Source organism: Poromitra crassiceps (genome assembly GCF_964638095.1).
Source record: "Poromitra crassiceps genome assembly, chromosome: 1".
NCBI classification, from domain to species: domain Eukaryota; kingdom Metazoa; phylum Chordata; class Actinopteri; order Beryciformes; family Melamphaidae; genus Poromitra; species Poromitra crassiceps.
The window spans coordinates 95,066,748-95,088,157 of NC_139623.1; the positions used below are offsets into that span (position 1 = coordinate 95,066,748).

Sequence of the window (21,410 nt, forward strand, 5' to 3'; positions counted from 1 at the left end):
TGAATTGATCATTACATTAAAAATCCTCATTTTGCCCACTCTTACAAAAACAAAACAAGAACAAAACAAACAAGAAACGTTTCATTAAGACTTGAATACGGCTTACTAACACTGCCTCCTTTGTAGTAACCAAGAGCTTTTCCTTTGAATCTCAGAGAGCGAGGCCCTCCTGTCCTGTAGGACTGACCTGGTTGATGTGCTCGGCTCCGGTCCAAGTGAAGCTGCAGGTGTCATTGCAGCAGAGGACATATAGGGGAGAGTCATCCGGGTTGGTCCCCAAGGGGCAAATCATTTCCATAAAGACAGAATCTGCATCCTCCTTCTCTGCAATGCCAGGGTCACCCACTATGTTCAAGACAATTCAGCGACAAAAGAGTAAAATATAAGAACAGAGGGACAGCTAGTTATAACATGATTGTTGTTCTAAGGAGGGCAGTCAAAATAGGCCATCGTAGACATAACTAATGGATAACTACCAAAGGCAGAATACCGCGTTCAAGACAACTTGGACCGCCGGGAAAAAATGGGTTCCGACCTGTAAAAAGTGAATTGAACCAGATCGTCCAGGTCGGATTTACAGATCGGAAATTCGGGTATCATTCAGAGCTCCACTTTGTCCGAGTTGACGTCATATCCACATCAAAACGGCGACTTGTATCGTTAATGGTAATCACAGAATTATTATAAAGACATTTGTTTATGTTTTAACACAAACATGTGTTAAAACATAAACATGTCTTAATTATGTAATGTTAACGTTAATGTGTTTGTGTCATCTATGTTTCGCCCTGATCAGAGCAATAATGTGAAATTCAGCATTCAGCATGTTCGGTTAACATTGTTAGCTAGTAGGTAGCTACAATGCTAACTGAACACAGGTTGCTAATAGCAACCTATAGTGTGAACGAAATATGTCGGGGGCAGAGGTTTTGAGTTGAAACTTCCGGTGTTCCAAGTTGTCTTGAACGCGGTATAAGTACAGGTTTTCAGGTTTGCAAGAACAGCTTCCCTTTAAATGCCAACCCAGTTCACAACAGCAGTGCGCTGTTGTGAGATAAAGCGGGAGGTGTTATCTATGTGACGGACACTCGGATAGCAAACAGAGCAGGCTGTCGGCAGCACGGGAGGTTAGTTAGATAGCTAATTCATGTTCTATATAACAACCACAATGAACCGTGATGTGTAGATGTGCCAGCTGATTGAGTGACCTACCCTTGACCATTTTCTGAGCAGCCTCCAGAACAGTGATTGCTGCAGGGTAGGCTCTCCCACTGACTGCCAGCATGAATGGGGTCATTCCACGGGCATCCCTGTCAAACACCACAACAATAATACACACAAACACGTTACAGGGACAGAACAGTGAATAAAAAAAGAACAATAGACAAAAACCAGGGCCATCTGCTGCACAAGAAAAAGCTTCTGTCCATTCGCTTTTATTTAAAGGCTGCAACATTGCTTCTGTACAAATTCAGAAATGTTCTAATATTATATAAAAGTAGAATTGTACTTGGCAGAGAGCAGCTCTCGTAGGTGTGGCCTCAGAACAACGCTGTCACACATCAGCTTGAGGATAAGGTGCGCGTTGGCCTTCCGGTCTTTAGATTCTACCACAGATGGCTCAGTGGACGGCCCTGCTCAGAGGGAGAAGACAATTGGTTAGATCTTAGAGATACCATATACATTTTTGTATTCAGAATACTTAAGATGTATTCAACTAATAAAGCATTAAGGAGCCGATGAGAAGGAGACATTGTCATGGGTGTCATAATTTTAAGGTACAACATCAGTGCCAGTTGTTAACACCCACAAAAGACAGCAGAAATGGACTCCTGATCTCTCTGCATATGACATGTGGCCACTTAAATGAAATCCTGACTAGCAGTGAAAATACTATCTCCTCCCCATTCGTTCTTCCATAGTGAAGGTGCTATCTGACCTGGTATGGTAGAGGTGCTGGGTCCCTGGCTGGTCCCTGTTGAGGCAGTGGTGAGCGAACCCACACCCGGGGCTAGGATAAAGTCAATGTCACCGTCTGTTGGGGAAACCACATATTAGTTAAAGAGCCTGGTCTTCTATCTGCTCTATTTGTTAAGTGCCTTGAGATAACTCTTGTTATGATTTGGCCTATATAAATATAAAATAGATTTAAAATGTATTTATTGATAGTCTAATAAAAGTAGCAAATATTAGCAATATTAAGATTGTAAATCTCTCTTCCTTTAAGAGACATGACTGCAACGTCCTGAGACTCTTTATTCCCTAACTAAATGTTTTAGACCTCTTTCTGGCAAGAAGACAGTTACCTTAAGATTAAAAAATAACTTTCGAACACAGTTGTCTGAGAGCACATCAACACCAGACCTCTCACTTAAATCAAAAGCATTATGGACACCTTGAAAGATTATCTACAATCGTGTAGGGATGGGCATTTCTAGCAAACATACTACGGTAGTCGAAATTCGCTGGGCCAAAGTCAACTTTTCGTCAAAATTCGCCCACCCCAAAACAAAAACAAAAGCCAAATTTTACATGGTCTCCCCTGATTCTAAGTATAGTTGAATTGCTTGGTTTGACCAAGTAAAACTATTTTTATAAGCATTTTACCCAAGGTCTATGGAAAAATGAATGGCGGATGAAATCCCATGGACAGGGAGAGGGGGTGACTTTGGCACTCTTATTGTCATTAGGCAGACAGACCGACATTAGCTGTTGGCAACGTTAGCATTAGCGTAGTGCTGAGGTGGCCCATGGAACAGTAGACAGAATATCAGCTTTTCTTCATGCAGTAACAAGCCTTGAAACCTTTTCCTTGTGGCTGAGTGTTGCTGTAATATAGACAGTAGTGAAGTGCGGGTCACCCAGAACCCGCCGGGTCCCTCGGGCTGGCCTGCCCCACAGGCGGTCTGGGTTGGCAAATTATGAAAATATCGCGGGTGCGGGCAGGGCAGGCTCAGAAGGTGACAAAGCAACATTATAATATCATTTAGTTGTGAAACACGCAGAGTAACCCTTTATTAAGACGTGAACTCTCACACGTACACACAATCAGCGAGTCTGAAGCCGTCTGCAGTGCACCTGCTGCACTAGTAAAGAAACGCTTCAAATGAGGTAGCCTATGTGCTCTCAAAACAAACAAGGATTATTCACTGTAATTATTATTTCAAGTGTCCATAAAACGAATGCCACCGCAGATTTTCTGTGTGGACTTGACTGTGATCTATTTGTCAATTTTACTTCAATGTGAGTAGGCTACGTGACCAATTGAGAGCGCATGAGGTAATAAAAATAAATTGGAAGGAATAAGAACTGTTTCTGTAGCCTACCTCCCCTACCAGCTACCTCCATTTTGAGACCTTGGATTAATTGAGGAAAGATCGATAATAGCTGAGTTTGTAGCGCCGACGAAGCAGAAAGAACTCAACAACATGAAAGCAGCCGCGCAACGCATCCAGAGCACTAAAACTGTTGTCCAGTCGCGCACCGGCAGACATGTGTGTGTCTGTCTGTGAGAGAGAGAAGGAGAGACACAAGTTTGGACACATTGGAGAGCTCTGCTGCGCTCATTGTGAGTCCAGAGACATATTACATTAAATTGTCCGTTTGTGGGCTGCTGGGTTGGGTTGGGTTCTGGGTTTTCAGATATATTAACGATGACGGGTTGGGTTGATGCAGGCATTAAAAAACCCTGACCCGTGCATCACTAATAGACAGTTAAGACCATTTCTACCATATTTCTAGCGTTTCTAGAGCTACTGGGTGCTGCTCACTGGTGCTGCTACTGTCAGAGCTGTTCTGCTCCAATGCGCACTGCTCTGGTGCGCAGCTCCTACGGCAATGTCACATGGACAAATGGTGTCTTCCTTAAAGAGACAAGCGCGGGTAAGGATAACAAATTATTATAAAAAAAAAAAAAAGATTTTCGACTTTCAATAATAAAAGTCGATCTTGATAATAAAAACGATTATTCGAAAATTCAAAATGTGTTGCCCAGCCCTACGATCGTGCTAGCTAGTTGGCAGCGATTTGCTGCACTGACCAGGGTCCATGGGTGGGGGATCAGGCACCCAGCTGGGAGGGGCAATGGGTGGAGACACAGGGTCTTGGTGGTCACTGGAGGAAGGACCAGACTCATGGCGGCCGAGACCTGCTGCTCTTAGAGACCGCCGCATCATCTCCCTCAGACGCAGTCTAGAAACAACACAAATCAAAAGAAGGGAATAGAATTAAGATTAAAACATTTTTATTGATTCCATGTTGGATTTACACATTAAAATCTGATTGTTGTAATCAGATTGTCATAATCAGAAGACACGAGGCAGTGGTTGCCTAAACATTAAAGGCGCAAGCTTGCGTTTGCGATAATGCCATGATGAATCCCATGTCACCCTTGTATAGTTTCTATGTTTTGGTATGAACTGATTTACTGAATTGGGAGACCCAACAAGAGGAGACCCTTTCTTGCACGAAAACCTCCAGAGTGCGCCTATTTACACACATTTTCCCACCGTAAAATCTGCCAGTGCGCCTAAATATTTTTATAACACGCACTGATGCACCTTGGGTTTTGTAGCGTATTTCTCTCTCTCTCGCCACAGCGTGCCGTGCTGTCAACCTACCCCCCCCATCATGCACACACACAAAGACTGGGAAATACAAAAATAAAACGTTTTCAATTGCTTCTGAGTGCTTGAGACTTGTGCATAATCGTTTTCCTTTGAAAATCCGACTGGAAGTCATTCTTATCGCTAGTGGAACACAGGACAGTCTGCAGCCAGCCAGCCATCCAGATCCCTAGCTGACTGGCCAGACTCACTCGTACCGGACTCTGAGTCACAAACAGATGGATTTATAATGCGTTAATGAAGCTACAGCTTCACAGACATGAGTTCTGGCTAACGTTAGGCTGGCTGGCATGACAATGATATCTTAGCATCTAATTAGCATCGCTAACGTTAGCATCTCACTAGTCTCTCCCCAGACTTAAATATTAAGTTGAATCGCTGTGCTCCGCATACTACATAAATGAGTCTGTGCCGCTTCACAGCCACTGCTGGTTTTTGAAGGCGGGTTGAAATTGAATGAGTGACAGGTCGTAGCACCGATGAGAGAGCGGTTCGAAAATTGGGCTGCGCCTCCCGTGTCGTCTGATCGCTAAGTCGTTACTGATTGGGGAGGACTGAATCCATCACTGGCATATCACTGGCCAAGCGAACGGTTCCCTCCCATAACCAGCCGGCTGAGGGAAAGTGTCCCAGACCCAGAGAGAGCTCTGCAGCATGCAGTAACGTAGTGTATCAGCCTAAGAACTCTCATGGGTCTGGCGTTGAGACTAGCATCTCACTAACTATAACTATCAAGCAAATTCTGGGAATGATAACCTTACCCTACATGCTAAAATGTGTTGTTGACAATATGACTATGGTGTCTGTTAATGTTAGACCATCTAAGAGCAGCTATCTGCTATGGTTTTTCACTGCAATCATTACATGTTGTTAGGCAAACTACAGATGACTAAAAAAATGGTTAATGATAATTTAATGACAATAGCCAATGAGCTGCATTGAGGCATTCTGGTAAGAAATTCATAGTGCATCATGAGAACCCTCCATCAATGGGCCATAGGCTCAACCCCCATTGTGTTAACTCAGAGTGATAGTGACTTAACAGACATTTATTTAAATGAAACTCTTTGAGTGTATCACTTTAATAAATTGCCAATATGTATACAAAATTACAAAGAAGGTAACGCTTAAAATGTATTATTGCAGTGCCAAAAGGTGTGGTGAAAAATGTGGGTGCAACTAAATTTTGTGCTGGTGGACCTAAATTAAAAATTAAGGCGCACCGGTGCACCTAGAGTAAAAAGTTACTGTAGTCTGGAGCCCTGATTCTCATTATCCTGTGTAGCGCATCATCATCATCACTCTTTCTATGTACAACAAGTTATTTACCCTCTGCTACTGGAGGAGCCAGTCCTATTTCCGGAGCTGTTGCTGGAGACCACAGAGATGGCATTGGCAATTGCCTCTACAGCAGACAGACGTTCTGCAAATGTGTTTCTCTCTGACCGTTCAGCTTCTGGAATGACACAGCACCAAGACTTAACATGGAAACAAGATTCGGGGAGCAGCAAACAAACAGATTCAGATAAGGAATTACCAGTAAGTGTTGAGTGAAAATTTGATATTTTTCCATGATTGTCAAAATTTTCCAATTATGATGTCAAAAGTTCATGGCTGAGAAAGGCTAAGAATAAAAGTATAAAAATGGCAGTGTGGAACCATAGTCCTGTGTGACACTAAACCGTTATTCCAATTTAAAAACAATTTAAAAACAAAGACTGAAAAACGGGGTAATAAATGGTCCCGCCAATGCCAATAAAAATCCATGGCACCCATATGAAATAAAGACATCCCAGTTTTTCTAATTGAGACTAATTCACAATTTTTTTTTCATTAAACAAAAGAACAAATGAGAAAATCTTAATACTGCAAGTGTACAGGGGGAAACAAAGTGAGACTATAAATACTGCACCCAAGTCAACTCTCCTTTTTAATGAATTTTGAATTTGAATATTAAACTGATAAGCATTATACAGACCCACAATCTCTCACAGAGATCCTAATATGCTGTCTATCGCTCCAGCTTACCTTCCTCCTCCTTGGTCTCCTTGTTGCTAACAGGGAAGCAGACAGAGACGGCAGCATGGAGGATGTTGCGGTTACCGTCACAGCGGTGGCCCAGAAGGGCTCCGAGGGCCTGACCACTCTGGTCCAACAGGAAGGCTTGTTCTAGGTTCACCAGGTACTGCCGACACGCCTCATAGTCACAACGCAACACATGCTGCATCAACGTCTGCTTCTGAAATGCACAATGAAAGAGGATGATTAAGTAATGAAGTGTGATAATTATTTTGGATGTACTTGATGTCCTAGTATATATATATATATATATACACAGACACACACTAGGCATCGATTCCTAGGCTCGCCCGCTCTGCAGCTCGCCCTGCAGCTCGCATACGCAGCCGCGGCCTCGCCCGCAGTTCGGCTGCTGTGTGGCCTCGCCTGCCCTATTGCCGCGTGCGCAATGTCTCCCTCTCTCTCCCCCCTCTCTCCTTCTCCCTCAGTCTCTCTCCCTCTCCCCCAGTCTCTCTCATGTGCTAGTAATATTGTTGGTTTAATTTGAACTTGGACAATTTTCTCTGTTTTTTAGAGAGGTTAACGGGTAGGAATATTTCCAGTGAGGTGGGGTTTGCAAGGTAATGTTTTATCTGTAATATAGTTAATTTGTATCTGTATAATCTTTTCTTTTCTTGGAGGGGGGGTTTAGCCATTTGTTTGTCTATTTATTTAGGGTTATTTAATTGTTTCTCAACATTCTCTACAGAAGCCTCCAAAGGGTATTGCAAATAGTAATCCTATGAACATCTAAATGGACCATTCTTCATTGATCCTCCCTATGAAAGTAAATTACACATAAAACAGGCTTCAATGCCTGGTGTCTATTTACCTCAACAGCCATGATAATAATAGCAGCTTTCTTTTTAATGGTGGAGTTAGATGGGAGATTGGCCAGAGAGTGCACCCCCATGCCAAGGCTGTTAATGGGTGGCAAGTCCAGCCAATCAGGATCTCGGATTCCACCCATGCAGTCTTTGGCCATAGGGTAGATTGTGCCATTTCCATCACGGAGGATGATGGGAGACTCCTGGAAGAAAGATCATTCAAATGTCAAGAGCTTACACCAGGTATAGATACAGTCGGTCACGTTACTTCCAGTAATGTGTGTGTGTGTGTGTGTGTGTGTGTGTGTGTGTCTGGCCGTGGGGGGAAACGGGAGTATTTCACCCACGCTGACCAATTGGCCACGCGCCTATGATGAGACACCACCTGAATGTATGAAAGCTACTCAAGAGCTACTTAAGAGCTAACATGTGCTTTAATTTCTGCAAAATATGACATATACAGGTGCTCTGCTCACCTGTCCTGCAGTGAATATGGCCACATTGCGCTCGCTCTGACCCAGGAATGCCAGGTTACTGGTGGGGAAGTTGTTCTCCTGCTCAGCTTTGCCTGTGGCCAGGTCAAAGATACAGTACCTTACCCAATTACCAGTTTTCAGCACTGCGTGAACTCCTGAAAGGGGGGGGGGGGGGGAGAGAGGTTAGAGGACTAGAAACACCCTCTTCAAACTACAGAAATATATTGGTAACAAATTGAAATTACATACCTTTGGAGTCAACATTCACAGCCAGAATCTCAGCTTTCTCTGGGATGCAGAGCTTTTTAGGTGTGCGCTGAAAGCAGTCGGGAACTTTGGGAGTTCCACCTGCTTTTACCACCTGTCGGAAACAGAGCATGGTGGACTTTCACTACATAGATGAAGCACAAAAACTCTTCATAATAAGCTATACTAAGCCCCTTTCATAGATGCAGCTTATCCCTGAAATGTTTAGGAACATTTTCTGCATGGGTTCATGCTGGAATGGGTGCATGGATCGATATTCAGAGAAATCTGTACCACCAATTTCCCACCTCAAGACCAATTAACATTTCAGGGAAAATGCTGGTATGGCGGTGTTGTGAATGAAAGCATGATTTATTTCCATACCTGCAATTCATCTATTCTTAGGAGCCTACAGTCCTGCAGCAGTGACGATGGGTCGGAGTCGATGGGAGCAGCAGTGCTTTGGCTGTTCATGCTGCTCGATGTCCCTGGAAACTTCACAGCAACATACGCACCGTCCACTTTAAGCACCTTTGATCGGAAGTAAAATAGAGATTTAAAAAAAAAAAAAAAAAATCTGAAGAAACACATAATAGGAAAACCAAGGGAAGAAAACGTGATCAAGGTAACAGAGACTCAAGCAACAACATTGCAATGCAAACTACTACTGCATTTGCAGCTTAGGTCTAATGACAATGCTAGACACTGTCAGACTCACCCACAACCCGTCAGCACCCACCTTTCCTACGGGGACATTTTTAACATCTTCCACGAACACCACCTCCCTGAGAGGCCATTGCTCCTCATTGACCTTCTCTTCCTCTTTGGGAGCCGGGGTAGAGCGCCTTCGCTCTGCAAAGAGTACAAAATAATAATAACTGCTAGGACTTCGATCGATCACAACATACTAAGACAAGACACTTCATTATCGTCGGCAGCAAAAGCAGGCAGACCAATGCAAAATATAAAATGGTATAGCTTAATACTCCAGATCTGGCCATGAAAGCTATAATGCTGCTAACCAGGTCATAAAAGATTAGTTTGTACTAAATAAAACTTAATTATTAAAACCCCACACCTTGCCATATTGGTTGTCATGATAAGAGGTAGTAAAAGGGCAACAAACGGCTCCAACAGATGTACCGTGAGTTGGCCATACTTCACTCACAGGAGAAAAAGGCGGGGGGGGGGGGGGGGGGGGGGGTTGACTAGTTGATAAAAGACTGCACCATCTGTTTCAAAGTCAAAGGAGTCGTGAGAGCACAGACAGAGGAAGAAATGGCTTCTGTGCCTGTGAGATAGAGAGGACAGGCAAGATGGAGTGCTGCGAGAGGGCTAGAGCTTAAGAGGGAGAGATAGCAAGAGAGAAGCTGACATACTGTAAGGCAGTGAGGCACTGCTAGCGATGGAAGAGGTATCGCTGCAAGTCGACGCTGGGGAGGGAGGGGGACCCATCTCAGTCTTCACCAACTCTGGCTTGCTCTCCGTTCTAGAGGATAAGAAGATGATTCACTGAATGATTTTTAATTTTGGATTAATTAAAAAAAAAATGTTAAGCACATGAAGGCATTGCACAGCACTTATTTTCAACTGGGTTCATTTAACTCCAGAACAGAGTGAGAAGGACCATGTATGGGTGGGTGAGATGGATGACTGAGCGAGCAGGGCCTAATCACTGTCAGATCAAACAGATTTGTTTTAAATTTCTTTAAGAGGAGAACGTAAGTGAGACGAAGTCCTTGGGCTCAACTGTTCTGATTTCGGTTTCTTCACAGTGGTTAAATTCTCTGAGATCCAGCAGAGCTGCCTTTTTTAGCCTATGCTAGCCATGACGAATACATAAACCTGATCTTCTACACATATAGGTTGTTAGAGGGAGCAAAATCACAAAGAACCTATGTATTAGGCCTATAACTACTGCACAGAAACAGATGGAGACAATTCAAATCAGGTCCCAACATGCACTGCTTTTTCCTAGGTATAATGGAACTGACTTTATTTCTTGGGTCTTAGTGGTCTTCTCCATGCTCTTGAGGCTCTCCGGCGAGCGCAGCTGGAACCTGCAGCTGTCGTTCATGTTCCAGACAGACTCCAACAAGACTCCCACCTTGGGAATTCCTGCGTTGACAGAAAAGGCCACTGCACCGGCATGGTAGAGGGGGTTATTCCTCAAGCACACCTAAGGAAGGAACCAATAAATACATGTTGTATCAAGGTTATATCAACCGCAAGGCTTACGCTGAGGACCTAACCTGAGTGAGTAGAATGAAAAAAGAAGAAGGTGGAACACTCTCCCATAGTTAGAGGCCTAAATCCTCCACTTGTCTATTCACCTTATGTTGCCCCGCCCACTTTTTCTCTTCCTTGTCAGACGCATCTTCCGGTTCAGCGTTAGCCGGCCGGGTTTCATTGTAAACATTGATAAACTGTAAACTAAAACTGTAAACTATGAATGAAGTTTGGCAACATTCAGCAGCTACACTGCGGCTTGTGTGGCCAACTTCAGTTACATGCTCATAGCGTTACTGCTGCAAGGAGCCGATGGCTGTACCGGTCGGCATAACGTTAGTCACAAAAGCACGTCGACACGGTCGTATCTGTAGGGGCTGACAGGTACTAGCTAGTCCGACCCCGGTCACACAGTCAGCGCTCCTCACTGCTCCTTAAAATTTTCAAAATAGGCGTTATTCTGATAAACAGGGCACATATTTGGAATATTACGTTCTCATCCGAAAAAATATTAAAACGTGTTTTTTTGTTGTTGCTTGAAAACAGCTTTTTGGCAAGTCTAAAAATTATAAAGGTGGGAGTAATCTACTTCCGGGTCTAAAACAGAATAACGATTACAAAATGACGTTATGCAGAAGCGTCCTGATATGGGCAAATGATAAGGTGAATAAGGGAACTGAGCCCTCTCAAACAGGCACAAGTATAAAGAACAAATAAATATATTTTTATTTCGATGTTCTTACCTGTGTTCCCACAGTGATGTTGGGTATTGAGGAGATGCCAGCACTAGACTTTGGCTTCTTGTTCTTAGCTCTGGCCTTTTCAAGCATCTTTTTTCGTTGACTAAAAGGCACAACACCCCTGTGAATGGATAGAAGCAGTGAAATGTAAAAACGCTAGATGACTTAAAGCCAACTCCTCCCTAGCTCAGACAGTTTGGTATGGTTACATTTTTTAGTCATCTTCCCAAAATTACAATTCTACTCCAATGGCGATGCCCTCTATCTACTCACCACCAATACAGGCTACTCTCCAGCTGCACACAGCTGTAGAGAGCGCAGCAGTGCAGCGACACCATGCGTTCCCCCTGCAGTTCAGGGAAGGTCTGGGCACTGTGCTCCAGCTTGGAGGCCACTGTGCTCAGCGTGTCGTCCACCCAGGTGGCCACCTTTACCAAACAAACGGGAGTAAATATGCCTTAATTTAATAAAGATCATGAGTAGGGATGGCTGAATAGCAACTGCAGACATATATTTATTTAATCACAATCTTATAGATACACAAATTATCTTATGATCAAACAGTGTTACTATTAGCAGAGCAGGACACAGATTTTAACATTAAAAAGAAGAGTGAGCGCGGGCTACCTTGTTGGTCTCTGTAGCTACAGTGGCTCTGATGCTGTTGGCAGACAACAGGGTGATCTTCTCATTGGCCAGGCCCAGGAAGGATACACGGGGGTGATGAATGGAAGAGTTCTGTTTGGAAAAATTAGAGGGAGTGGAGAGTTAGCAGCGTTCCTATAGGCAATAAACCATCAGACTCTCTGACTGCCTAACATCTGGCAAAAGGGACATGTAGGATACAGTAGAGTGCAGGCTAATAAAAGGCCCATAATCACTTAAGAGGAACTGCTACTCATTAAGGGCTACAGTCAGTCTGCTTAATTGAGAAGTTTTGGTCTAGTGATTAAGTAGTACCTCTGTTCAAGGAGATTTGTATTTATTTATTTATTTAATTTAAGTTGGACTGAGAAGAGCCACAACTACCCATAAAGGAGCCGCATGTGACTCTAGTCTAGAGCCTCGGGTTGAGTATCACTGAGCTAGGAATACAAAATATTTACTCTAATTTTACCTTGATGTTACCTAAATGATATTTAGTGCTCACTCAATTGAGTAACAAACATGTTATTCCCTCCACACTAGGGCTGGGCGATAACACGATAGCAATATATATCGTGATAGAGACATCAATACAATAAAAATATGGTTCGATAGGGACGTTCGATAGAGCGCTTCCCTCTGCTACGTGGCTCATACAGCCAATCATGTACCTTGTTACTACAAGTGACACAGAATCATTTAACAGACAAACTCCGAGTGCACCCGCCCCTGCTCATAAACAGCCAATCATATCCCTTGACATTGGCAGTGCTAGTTTGGTTTCACCCGGCACCACACCACCATGGTGAAACGGAACATCAGAAGGAGGAGATGAGTGGGAGATAATCTCTCGAGACAGACTTTCGACTTGCATCAAAAATCTGTCTGCAGGCTCCATCAAAAGGGGTGTAACAGCGCTAGCACGCATGCTGCGCTTTACCCGATCAAAATGAAGTGAACGTGACCAGTGTGTAGTCAACACTTACCATTTTCAGCGTATAGCAAATTGCTACTTGCTACTAGTAGCAACGAGCTAGAGTTGTTATTGTTGTTTCATAGAGACGGACGGATTTGAGAGCGATACGCAGCGAGCGGAAAATAAATCCATTAATGGGCAGAGCCGGTCGGTCAAGTCCCGCGAGACTTTCCTGCCGCTGGCCTGTGGACTGACTTGACGAGATTTGGTCTCACTGACCCGACAGGAGGAAATAAATGCCTGTAACTACTGCTGAAAAGAGCCCGGGGGAGAATAGCAGTCTGATCGTTCTTTACGGATCAGATTATGACGATATGGGTCGAAAACGGGAATAAAACTGTCTATTTACATGGACGAAAAGCACGCTGCCACGTGGCCCCCACGGAGCTCCATTCTAGGACTGGCTTGCACACTATTGATCTCAAAACAACGCCTAAGACGGACAAAAACGCTGCGGAGAACACTGGGTGAGTCGTCAGATAATAATGAATGTGAGGAGAGGGCTTCAGGTAAAAAAAAAAACGAAATTCTCATTTAACCCTACATCTCTGAAATACACCTTACCAAACAGTTTTTTAGAAGGCTGGTAACACTAGGCTATGTCATCAAAATAAAACCTCACCATGTCTGTAAATTACTGCTTGCAGTTGCACTCAGAGCATGTGTGTGTGTGACAAATTACCTGTGTGCCTTGACAATAAGGTGGTTGAAAATAAAGTGGTTAAATGCAACCTTTTTCTTCTCGTTTTTTTTTTATTCATAAAAACGGGTCATTAAAATGATCAATAATGATAATAATGACTGATATGAAATATTGTATATTGATATACGTTTTAACTATATTAGATTAGATTAGATTATTTAATGACCACACAGCCAGGCTGGTGGAATTTGTTTTCAGTACAGTTCATACATAAGCCATGGTCCAACATTGAGCATCATAAGCGACAGATAAATACAGAAAAACACAGTAACAATACATATTACAGTCATAGCAGCAGAGATATGGGGGATTGTTATAAAGAGTTCAGTGTCCTTATGGCAGTGGGGAAGAAACTGTTTTTAAAGCGGGTTGTCTTGGTGGGCAGAGTAGCACCTCCTGGAGGGCAACAGCTGGAAGATGTGGTGTGCTGGGTGAGTGGGGTCAGAAATGAGTTTTTTTGCTCTATTTATTGTCCTTTGTGATTCAAGTGACGGAAGGGGGGTGTGGATTATTTTGGAGGATTTATTGATTATTCTCTGTAGTTTGTTTTTGGAGTGAGTGTCCAGACTGCTGTACCAAACTGTTATATCACCCCCACACACACACACACACACACACACACACACACACACAAAACTCCACCTGTGCATTCCTGTAGGGTTCCGGTTCGCTCCACTTCCACTGGTAGAGCTCTCCTTTAGAGCTGACAGCCACCAGCTCTGAGAACAAGGCTCCAATGCTCACAAACTTCACACCATCCTGGCGAGGAAATAAAAGCTCTTAGTGAAATGTGCTACTAAAGGAAAATTTACTTATCCATATCTTGGCGCATATGGACAGGAAATTAGTTGCCTATAATAAATCACCGGTAATCTTGAGGAGCAACTTGCTTGCAGGAAACACATTTTCAAATACAATTTTAACCTAATGACAACACACAACATGCCTCATCATAATTTTTGAGCAAAGTCTCTGAATCCCCAGACACTGAACCCCCAGCTCTAGTTGTGGTCCTACCTTGTCAGGCCACCACTGGAGCTCTTCTCCCAGGGAGACAGGGCTCTGTACTGGGATGCTCTTCTTGTCCAGGCTGGGCTCACCCTCGCGGCTGGTGGAGCCTCGTTCCGTGTCGAACGAGGCCCCGTCCAGCCACCGGCGCTCGCGTAACCTCAACACAGACTCACGCTCACGCAACAGCTCTGAGTCGCGCTCTAAGGGAAGAAGGAGAACTGGTATGCAATAAGGTCACACCAGTGGGATAAAAGTAAGCCACTCTCTGGGAAAGACCCGTCAACATATTTTTAAGAATAGAGAGAGAGAGATTTTTTAGAATCACTGTAATGCAAATCAAAATTGCAGCACTGAGATTGAGTGGGAGTCTAAATTATACTGGTGGGTGAGTCCGTTTGCACACTCACATGTTAAAATGTGAGGTAGAAGAAGAAGTGGATAGACAGAAAGAAAGGATGCATATGGGCTAAGAGTGGGCTAGGTAGGTTTTTAGAACAGACTGCCATAGTGGGTCCATGTTGAGACAGGTGGGCCTAGCAGAACAGACTGCCATAGTAGGTCCATGTTGAGACAGGTGGGCAGAAGAGACTGCCATAGTGGGTCCCTGTTAAGACAGGTGGTCTAGGTAGGTTTTTAGAACAGACTGCCATAGTGGGTCCGTGTTAAGCCAGGTGGTCTAGGTAGGTTTTTAGAACAGACTGCCGTAGTGGGTCCCTGTTAAGACAGGTGGCCTAGGTAGGTTTTTAGAACAGACTGCCATAGTGGGTCCCTGTTAAGACAGGTGGCCTAGGTAGGTTTTTAGAACAGACTGCCATAGTGGGTCCCTGTTAAGACAGGTGGTCTAGGTAGGTTTTTAGAACAGACTGCCGTAGTGGGTCCCTGTTAAGCCAGGTGGTCTAGGTAGGTTTTTAGAACAGACTGCCGTAGTGGGTCCCTGTTAAGACAGGTGGTCTAGGTAGGTTTTTAGAACAGACTGTCATAGTGGGTCCCTGTTAAGACAGGTGGCCTAGGTAGGTTTTTAGAACAGACTGCCATAGTGGGTCCCTGTTAAGACAGGTGGTCTAGGTAGGTCTTTAGAACAGACTGCCGTAGTGGGTCCCTGTTAAGACAGGTGGTCTAGGTAGGTTTTTAGAACAGACTGCTGTAGTGGGTCCCTGTTAAGACAGGTGGTCTAGGTAGGTTTTTAGAACAGACTGTCATAGTGGGCCCCTGTTAAGACAGGTGGTCTAGGTAGGTTTTTAGAACAGACTGCCGTAGTGGGTCCCTGTTAAGCCAGGTGGTCTAGGTAGGTTTTTAGAACAGACTGCTGTAGTGGGTCTCTATTAAGACAGGTGGGCCTAGCGGGCCTTTCTCAGAGGGCTCACAGTATGTACTACAGCCATGCAGTATACAACACCAAACATTTATAGACTGCAACACCAAACATTCATACTACAAAACCAATTGAACAGATTGAAGAGAAAAGAAAACTAGATTTATTATCCCAGCATGTAAGCTCAACCAATTCAACTTTTCAATTAAATGCATCCAATACAAATACATCAAACTATAATAGCAAACATAGAAAACTACTCCTGAGTTAAATACCTAAGTCACAAAGAGGAAAATACATATATCCCTGATCATAGGAAAGGACAAGCCTGTAGTCTGTCTCCTACAGTTGCCAGTCAGAAAACTAATTTACTCATATAATATAATACTTTTGCTGTGTTTAAGCCACTCTTAAGTAAAAGTGTCAGGAAAACTTCAAATATTGAAAACATTTAATTTCCCCCCTTTCCTTTAGACATTCAAATTAATTTTGTGGTCTTTGAAAGTCATCAAACCTGCATCCCCACAAACAAAACCCATCACCAGTGTTGCCACTTGAGCCTCCCTAACATCCTGCCTTCCCTTCACTAGTTAGAGGTGAGTTGGTGAGTTACCTCTGGAGGATCCCAAGCGGGACAGTGAGGAGCGCCTGAAAGAGGGGTAGCCAAAGTAACTGATGTCCTCAGAGAACATGGCGTCAGCATCGATAATCACACTGGGATGGGCTGAGTGGATGTCTGCATCCAACAAGGACATCAGGTCCTCTACAAGGGATACAGATACCAAAAGACATAAGGTTTAAGGAAGCCATTCTCAGTTAAGACTCAATTTATTCTTCATATACAGTGTTTCCCCTACCATTCTACAACGACGCCCCCGCCAGGCCAGAAAGAAGATTGCAGCAGTAGTAACAACAACAACAAAAAATCTGCTCTCCCCAAAATTTCAATAAACCTTTATGGCATATTATTACAATACAACAATACTGGTGTTGACAGTCTTGCTAGTAATAGAAGATGCCAAATCATTCAAAACCATTTTGCTTTTAGGAGGATTGTACCAGCGTGCAGCGCTGTTCCAAAACATATCAACGAGTGTCGTTGCCTGGGAAACGCACATCCCATAATACAACTGTTCGCATTGCATCCCATAATAGTATGATGATACTTGGGATGCCATTGCGAACATAGATGTGAACAGGTTAGCTAAAAGTTTAGCGTTGCCACGACTCGCCAGCGAGGGCCCCCACCGTTGCGGTCGGGGTACATTTCGAAATCCCTCCTGGCCTGAAAATTTTTCTAGGGGAAATGGGCATTACAATAACAGGATAAAACAGAAGCTTACAAAAATGCACAGGGAAACATTTCAACGAGGAATTATAAATAAGGGGGATCATAAATATAGCTGCTTAAAAAATACAACTGTGAGAGAAGCTGAAACCTGAGGTCTATTCATCTTAAATATTTCAAATCTTAAATTGCATGCATATTTGATTCTTTATTAGTTTAATTAGTTTAATACTAAATAGTGATGTAGTGTATAAAATTACATCTCAGTCAAAGAAAAAACATGTAGTAAACATTATTACATGTAAGTAGGTCATTGAGTGTCCCGTTTGAGCGTCAAACTTTTCTAGTTTTCATGACAAACCTCCAGGCAGGTAGGACTCGCTAGCGGTGTCGTCTCCATCATCCCCGTCCTCATCATCCCGGCTCAGCAGGTTGTTGACAGCCAGGTTGACATCCAGGTTGGTCCTCTGGAGCTCCCTAATGATAACGCTCCTAGACTTCCCTTGCAGGACCACCTGGGCCTGTGGAACAAGGACAAGCAGGACAAAGTAGGTGATGCATGATGTTACTGATCCTTCAGTGAAGAAATTGGTTAGCCTGCCAACTGTGTGAAATTGGTGAGGGGAAGGGGTGAAAAACAAGCTTCTTCTGCACCCACTATCCACCTTATTTTTGAATGCCCCACTGTACAAATAATTGTGGGTACAAGTTCCGGTTTAACGTGACTTATTGTTGTAGCTTGCCATTTCCTTTGTTATACTCTGGCTGCAGACCCGAATTATAAACCAGAAACTGGAGTACGTTATAAAAGTTATAAATATAGTCATGTTATAAACAACTAACCAACGCTGGGGGTCCGTATGGAAACAGTGTTACTCGAAATGGTTAAAAGTTAAATCAATTTGGTCATTTAGTGGCGTTTTACTGCCATGTAACATAGCTAGCTGCTAACATTAGCCACAGCAGGCTGCGCACTGCGCTCTTAAAGGGATATTTATTGACAAGATTTCTGCCAAGCTGGACCTGATTAGTCATTTGCTCCGTTCGCCCAGACGAGTGTCAAGCTGTCAGCAACAAGGCTGGGAGGATCACACCGGAAGAAAAACACATAGGCATCATGGCCGCTAGAAATAAGGTTGATAGGGCTGCACAATTAATCAGAAAAAAATCACAATATGGCCACGTGCAATATGCAAATTGTAGGAGCTGAAATTTTGGGGGGGATAAAGGTAAAATGTGTCACAAGTTCAACATACCATCAAAAGCATTGTAGTAAATAATATTCTCCAGATGTAAGGGAACATGCTTGATTGGTACAGACAGAGAGTTCCACAAGAGCCGGTCGACGGACATTTCACCGTCTGGCGCCTCTCTCGATCCGACTAGGAATTTATTGATTCGATTTTTGAGGAGTTGACATGTATCGTCTTTTTTTCTCTCTCTTTGATGTCCTAATGTAAAGCAGTTGTGAATGTGCATGCTTCTTGTCACCATAAAGTCGATCAGACGAATAAGTTTGCTCCTCGGACATAATACTGATCTGAGCTTCCATCCACCCAGCCGCACAAGAAACAGCCGCAACAGTGCTGTGTGGGGGGGCGTGTCACAGGTGACAGAGTTAAGAGCGACACGTTCATTTCGCCCATGACATGACATGAACCGCGAGGTAAGCTAACGTAACTAATTAACATGCTCTAAGGCCATGTCCACACGGAGACGGAAGCTATCTTTTTTTTTTTCGTTTCAGAAAAGTTTTCCATAAACATGGAAACGTTTCAAGAAATGTGTGTATCCACATGAAACCACTGAAACCGCTGTAGAATAACAGAGAAAGACAATCTCGTCAATAATGGCATACAACCTCTAGGGGCGCACAGTCTATAATGTGTATCTCACTGTAGCAGCAGCTTAAACCCTTGGCTTTGCGGGGAGGTTTGCCATGTCGATGAATAAAATGATGAAACCTACAGTATACAGGCAAATGCAGAGCTGTTCAGCAGGGCTGATGGTCTCCCTGTAGCCTACAATATAGAACGTTAACTATCGGTGACATTCCTGATATCATCCACTTCCATGATCTTTAGACATGTTGCAAACACATCCCAGCGTATTGGCCGCTCCTGCACATCACAGCACAGGCTAAATGATGCAACATAAATATACATTATATAAACTCATGGCATAAATGTGTTTTTATTGGAAAAAGTCGCGTCAAGTAAGCTAAAGTCTTGTTGGAGTGGACACGAGCGCATATCACAGACATCACAGTGCAACCGCGTGTTCCTCAAACCTCTCACTTCCCTATTCACGTTGTATTTACGAGGGCTATATATAGGGCAAGAGAGTATGTTGGTTACACTCAGGGTTTAGATTTCATTTCATTTCATTTTGTCCAATATTAAAATATTCCAGAATTGCATGTTGTATTAAAAATAAATATAATTTCTATCTAACACGTTAAGCCTGATTTTGTTTGTGTTATTGTAAAAATGTAGCCGCCGCTAAGCCTTCTGGGAAATATCCGATGAAGGGAGGGGAGGGGTGGATGGGAAGAGTCAGCTGTGTGGAGCCCTGAGGATGTTGTACACGCTGTTCTCTTTGTCCACTTGTTGCTGACGGTGGTAATAGAGGAGCATTATATTTTGCTGCAAGATCCCCACTGCTGTAGCACGAACGTTACTGCCATGATTGTTATTGTTGCTGGTGGAGAGAGGTGGGGCTATGGCGTCATCGTTTCAGGAAAGATGCGTATGGGTTGTAAACACGGAAATGCAAGGGTGGCGTCTTCAGATTTAATCACTCTGGGACCCGTTTTGAAAAATTAGCGTATACGGCCAGAACGTATAGTCCCAGAACGCGGTTCCATCTGGACGAAACGGCTATATGACAAAAAACTTTAGCGGATACACCTAAAGTCGTCTCCGTGTGGACATGGCCTAAGTCTTTTAAAGCCCCATTCAGTAAGTTTTCCAACTGCACCCTCTGCGTGCATTAGTATCGATAACGATATCGCCGTTTAAAGTCAACAAAACAAAGCGCCAGAAAGCTCTATGTACATGTTGTGACATCGGGTACTCACCACGTGATGAAATAATAATCCATAGTTCCGTGAAACATCATTTTCGTAGCAAATCCGAATCGAGTTACTTCCTTGCTTTCATGCAGACAGCGCTTACGCTATACAGCGCATGCGCACATCCTTTTCTTTTTCACAGGTTGACAGCAAACTGCTTAGTCCCAGTGCTGGCCAATGGAGGGCGGTGTGGGATAAATAAAGCCGAGAGTCTCCCTATTACAAGTCAATCTACCATGTCCTAAGACTAAAAAGATCTTATATTACAGTAAAAAATGTCAAAAATCTTACTGATTGGGGCTTTAAGACGAAATATCTTGATAGTGATTATACTGTTAATAATGTTGTCACGTTGATTCATTTAGACTAATGTCGGATTATACGAAATGACCAACCAAGCTCTTCCAAAATGTGCGGTGTCTTGCTCCCTTTCTCCTCAGCCTTCAGGAGTTGTGCTAACTTGCTAAGCTAAATTTAATGAATAGCTGACGAGTGAACAACACTTGGAAAGCTGCACCGTCTTCCAGCATTTAACCTCGATACGATAACGTGAGGTGACCACTATCTGGCAGGCTGCGGAAAACTGTGTTGAACCATGTGGAACCGTAAATCGCCAATGGCTCACTTTTTGGCAAGATCGCCAGCCATGTGTTGGCTTGCTGCGTCCCTTTTGTTTTAGGGACATCTGGTGGTTGAACCACCACTGAGCAACTGTTTTAAAACCACACAACAATAGGGGCTTGGTAGGTCATTACTATTTGGATGGGGGGAAAACCATGCTACATGACCATTCATCTACACTGGGCATGCATCTGCTGTGCATGACCGCAAGCTGGGCCTTTAGCGTGCATAAGAACTTTTATTCTTTTTATTTTACAGTGGTGCCGTCTATAGCAGGAAACAGAGAGAGAGCAGGAGAGAGAGAGAGAGACAGAGAGCAGTCTAGCTGCATGACATGTCATGAGGCGATAAGTGTCTTTTGTTAACGTTCACGCATATTAATTAAATGACCCTCACAACTCACCGGCCAGATACATCGATTTCCTCTGCCATTCTGATGTGGATAATTCATTTAAAGTTTATAAAGCTGCATCAATGCTGCTAGAAATAGACAGAACAATCCCAGAAGCTAGGCGATTTTACCTTCAATACAAAAGTACTAATTTATTACTGGGTAGATTAAAAAAAGAACAGTCGACTT

The 21,410-nt window shown here is 43.5% G+C and overlaps 1 protein-coding gene across 3 annotated transcripts in view; it reads right to left on the reverse strand.

Annotated features, from left to right (window-relative positions):
- The window catches only part of ubr5 (ubiquitin protein ligase E3 component n-recognin 5), an 86,968-nt gene that overhangs the window by 42,974 nt on the left and 22,584 nt on the right, over nucleotides 1-21,410 (reverse strand). For 2 of the 3 annotated variants that reach the window (XM_083636974.1, XM_083636973.1), the window contains exons 7-27: nucleotides 17,498-17,657; nucleotides 16,462-16,611; nucleotides 14,543-14,754; nucleotides 14,168-14,284; nucleotides 11,829-11,939; nucleotides 11,475-11,629; nucleotides 11,205-11,322; nucleotides 10,227-10,411; nucleotides 9,612-9,721; nucleotides 8,972-9,084; nucleotides 8,617-8,763; nucleotides 8,236-8,347; nucleotides 7,987-8,141; nucleotides 7,516-7,713; nucleotides 6,654-6,864; nucleotides 5,955-6,081; nucleotides 4,040-4,191; nucleotides 1,940-2,035; nucleotides 1,511-1,634; nucleotides 1,213-1,310; nucleotides 188-345 (exon numbers count right to left, since the gene is read on the reverse strand). In XM_083636974.1, coding sequence (XP_083493100.1) covers nucleotides 188-345; nucleotides 1,213-1,310; nucleotides 1,511-1,634; nucleotides 1,940-2,035; nucleotides 4,040-4,191; nucleotides 5,955-6,081; nucleotides 6,654-6,864; nucleotides 7,516-7,713; nucleotides 7,987-8,141; nucleotides 8,236-8,347; nucleotides 8,617-8,763; nucleotides 8,972-9,084; nucleotides 9,612-9,721; nucleotides 10,227-10,411; nucleotides 11,205-11,322; nucleotides 11,475-11,629; nucleotides 11,829-11,939; nucleotides 14,168-14,284; nucleotides 14,543-14,754; nucleotides 16,462-16,611; nucleotides 17,498-17,657 — 3,009 coding nt within the window. The remainder of the gene's footprint in view (nucleotides 1-187; nucleotides 346-1,212; nucleotides 1,311-1,510; nucleotides 1,635-1,939; nucleotides 2,036-4,039; nucleotides 4,192-5,954; nucleotides 6,082-6,653; nucleotides 6,865-7,515; nucleotides 7,714-7,986; nucleotides 8,142-8,235; nucleotides 8,348-8,616; nucleotides 8,764-8,971; nucleotides 9,085-9,611; nucleotides 9,722-10,226; nucleotides 10,412-11,204; nucleotides 11,323-11,474; nucleotides 11,630-11,828; nucleotides 11,940-14,167; nucleotides 14,285-14,542; nucleotides 14,755-16,461; nucleotides 16,612-17,497; nucleotides 17,658-21,410) is intronic. The other variant, XM_083636975.1, reaches the window with a different exon arrangement.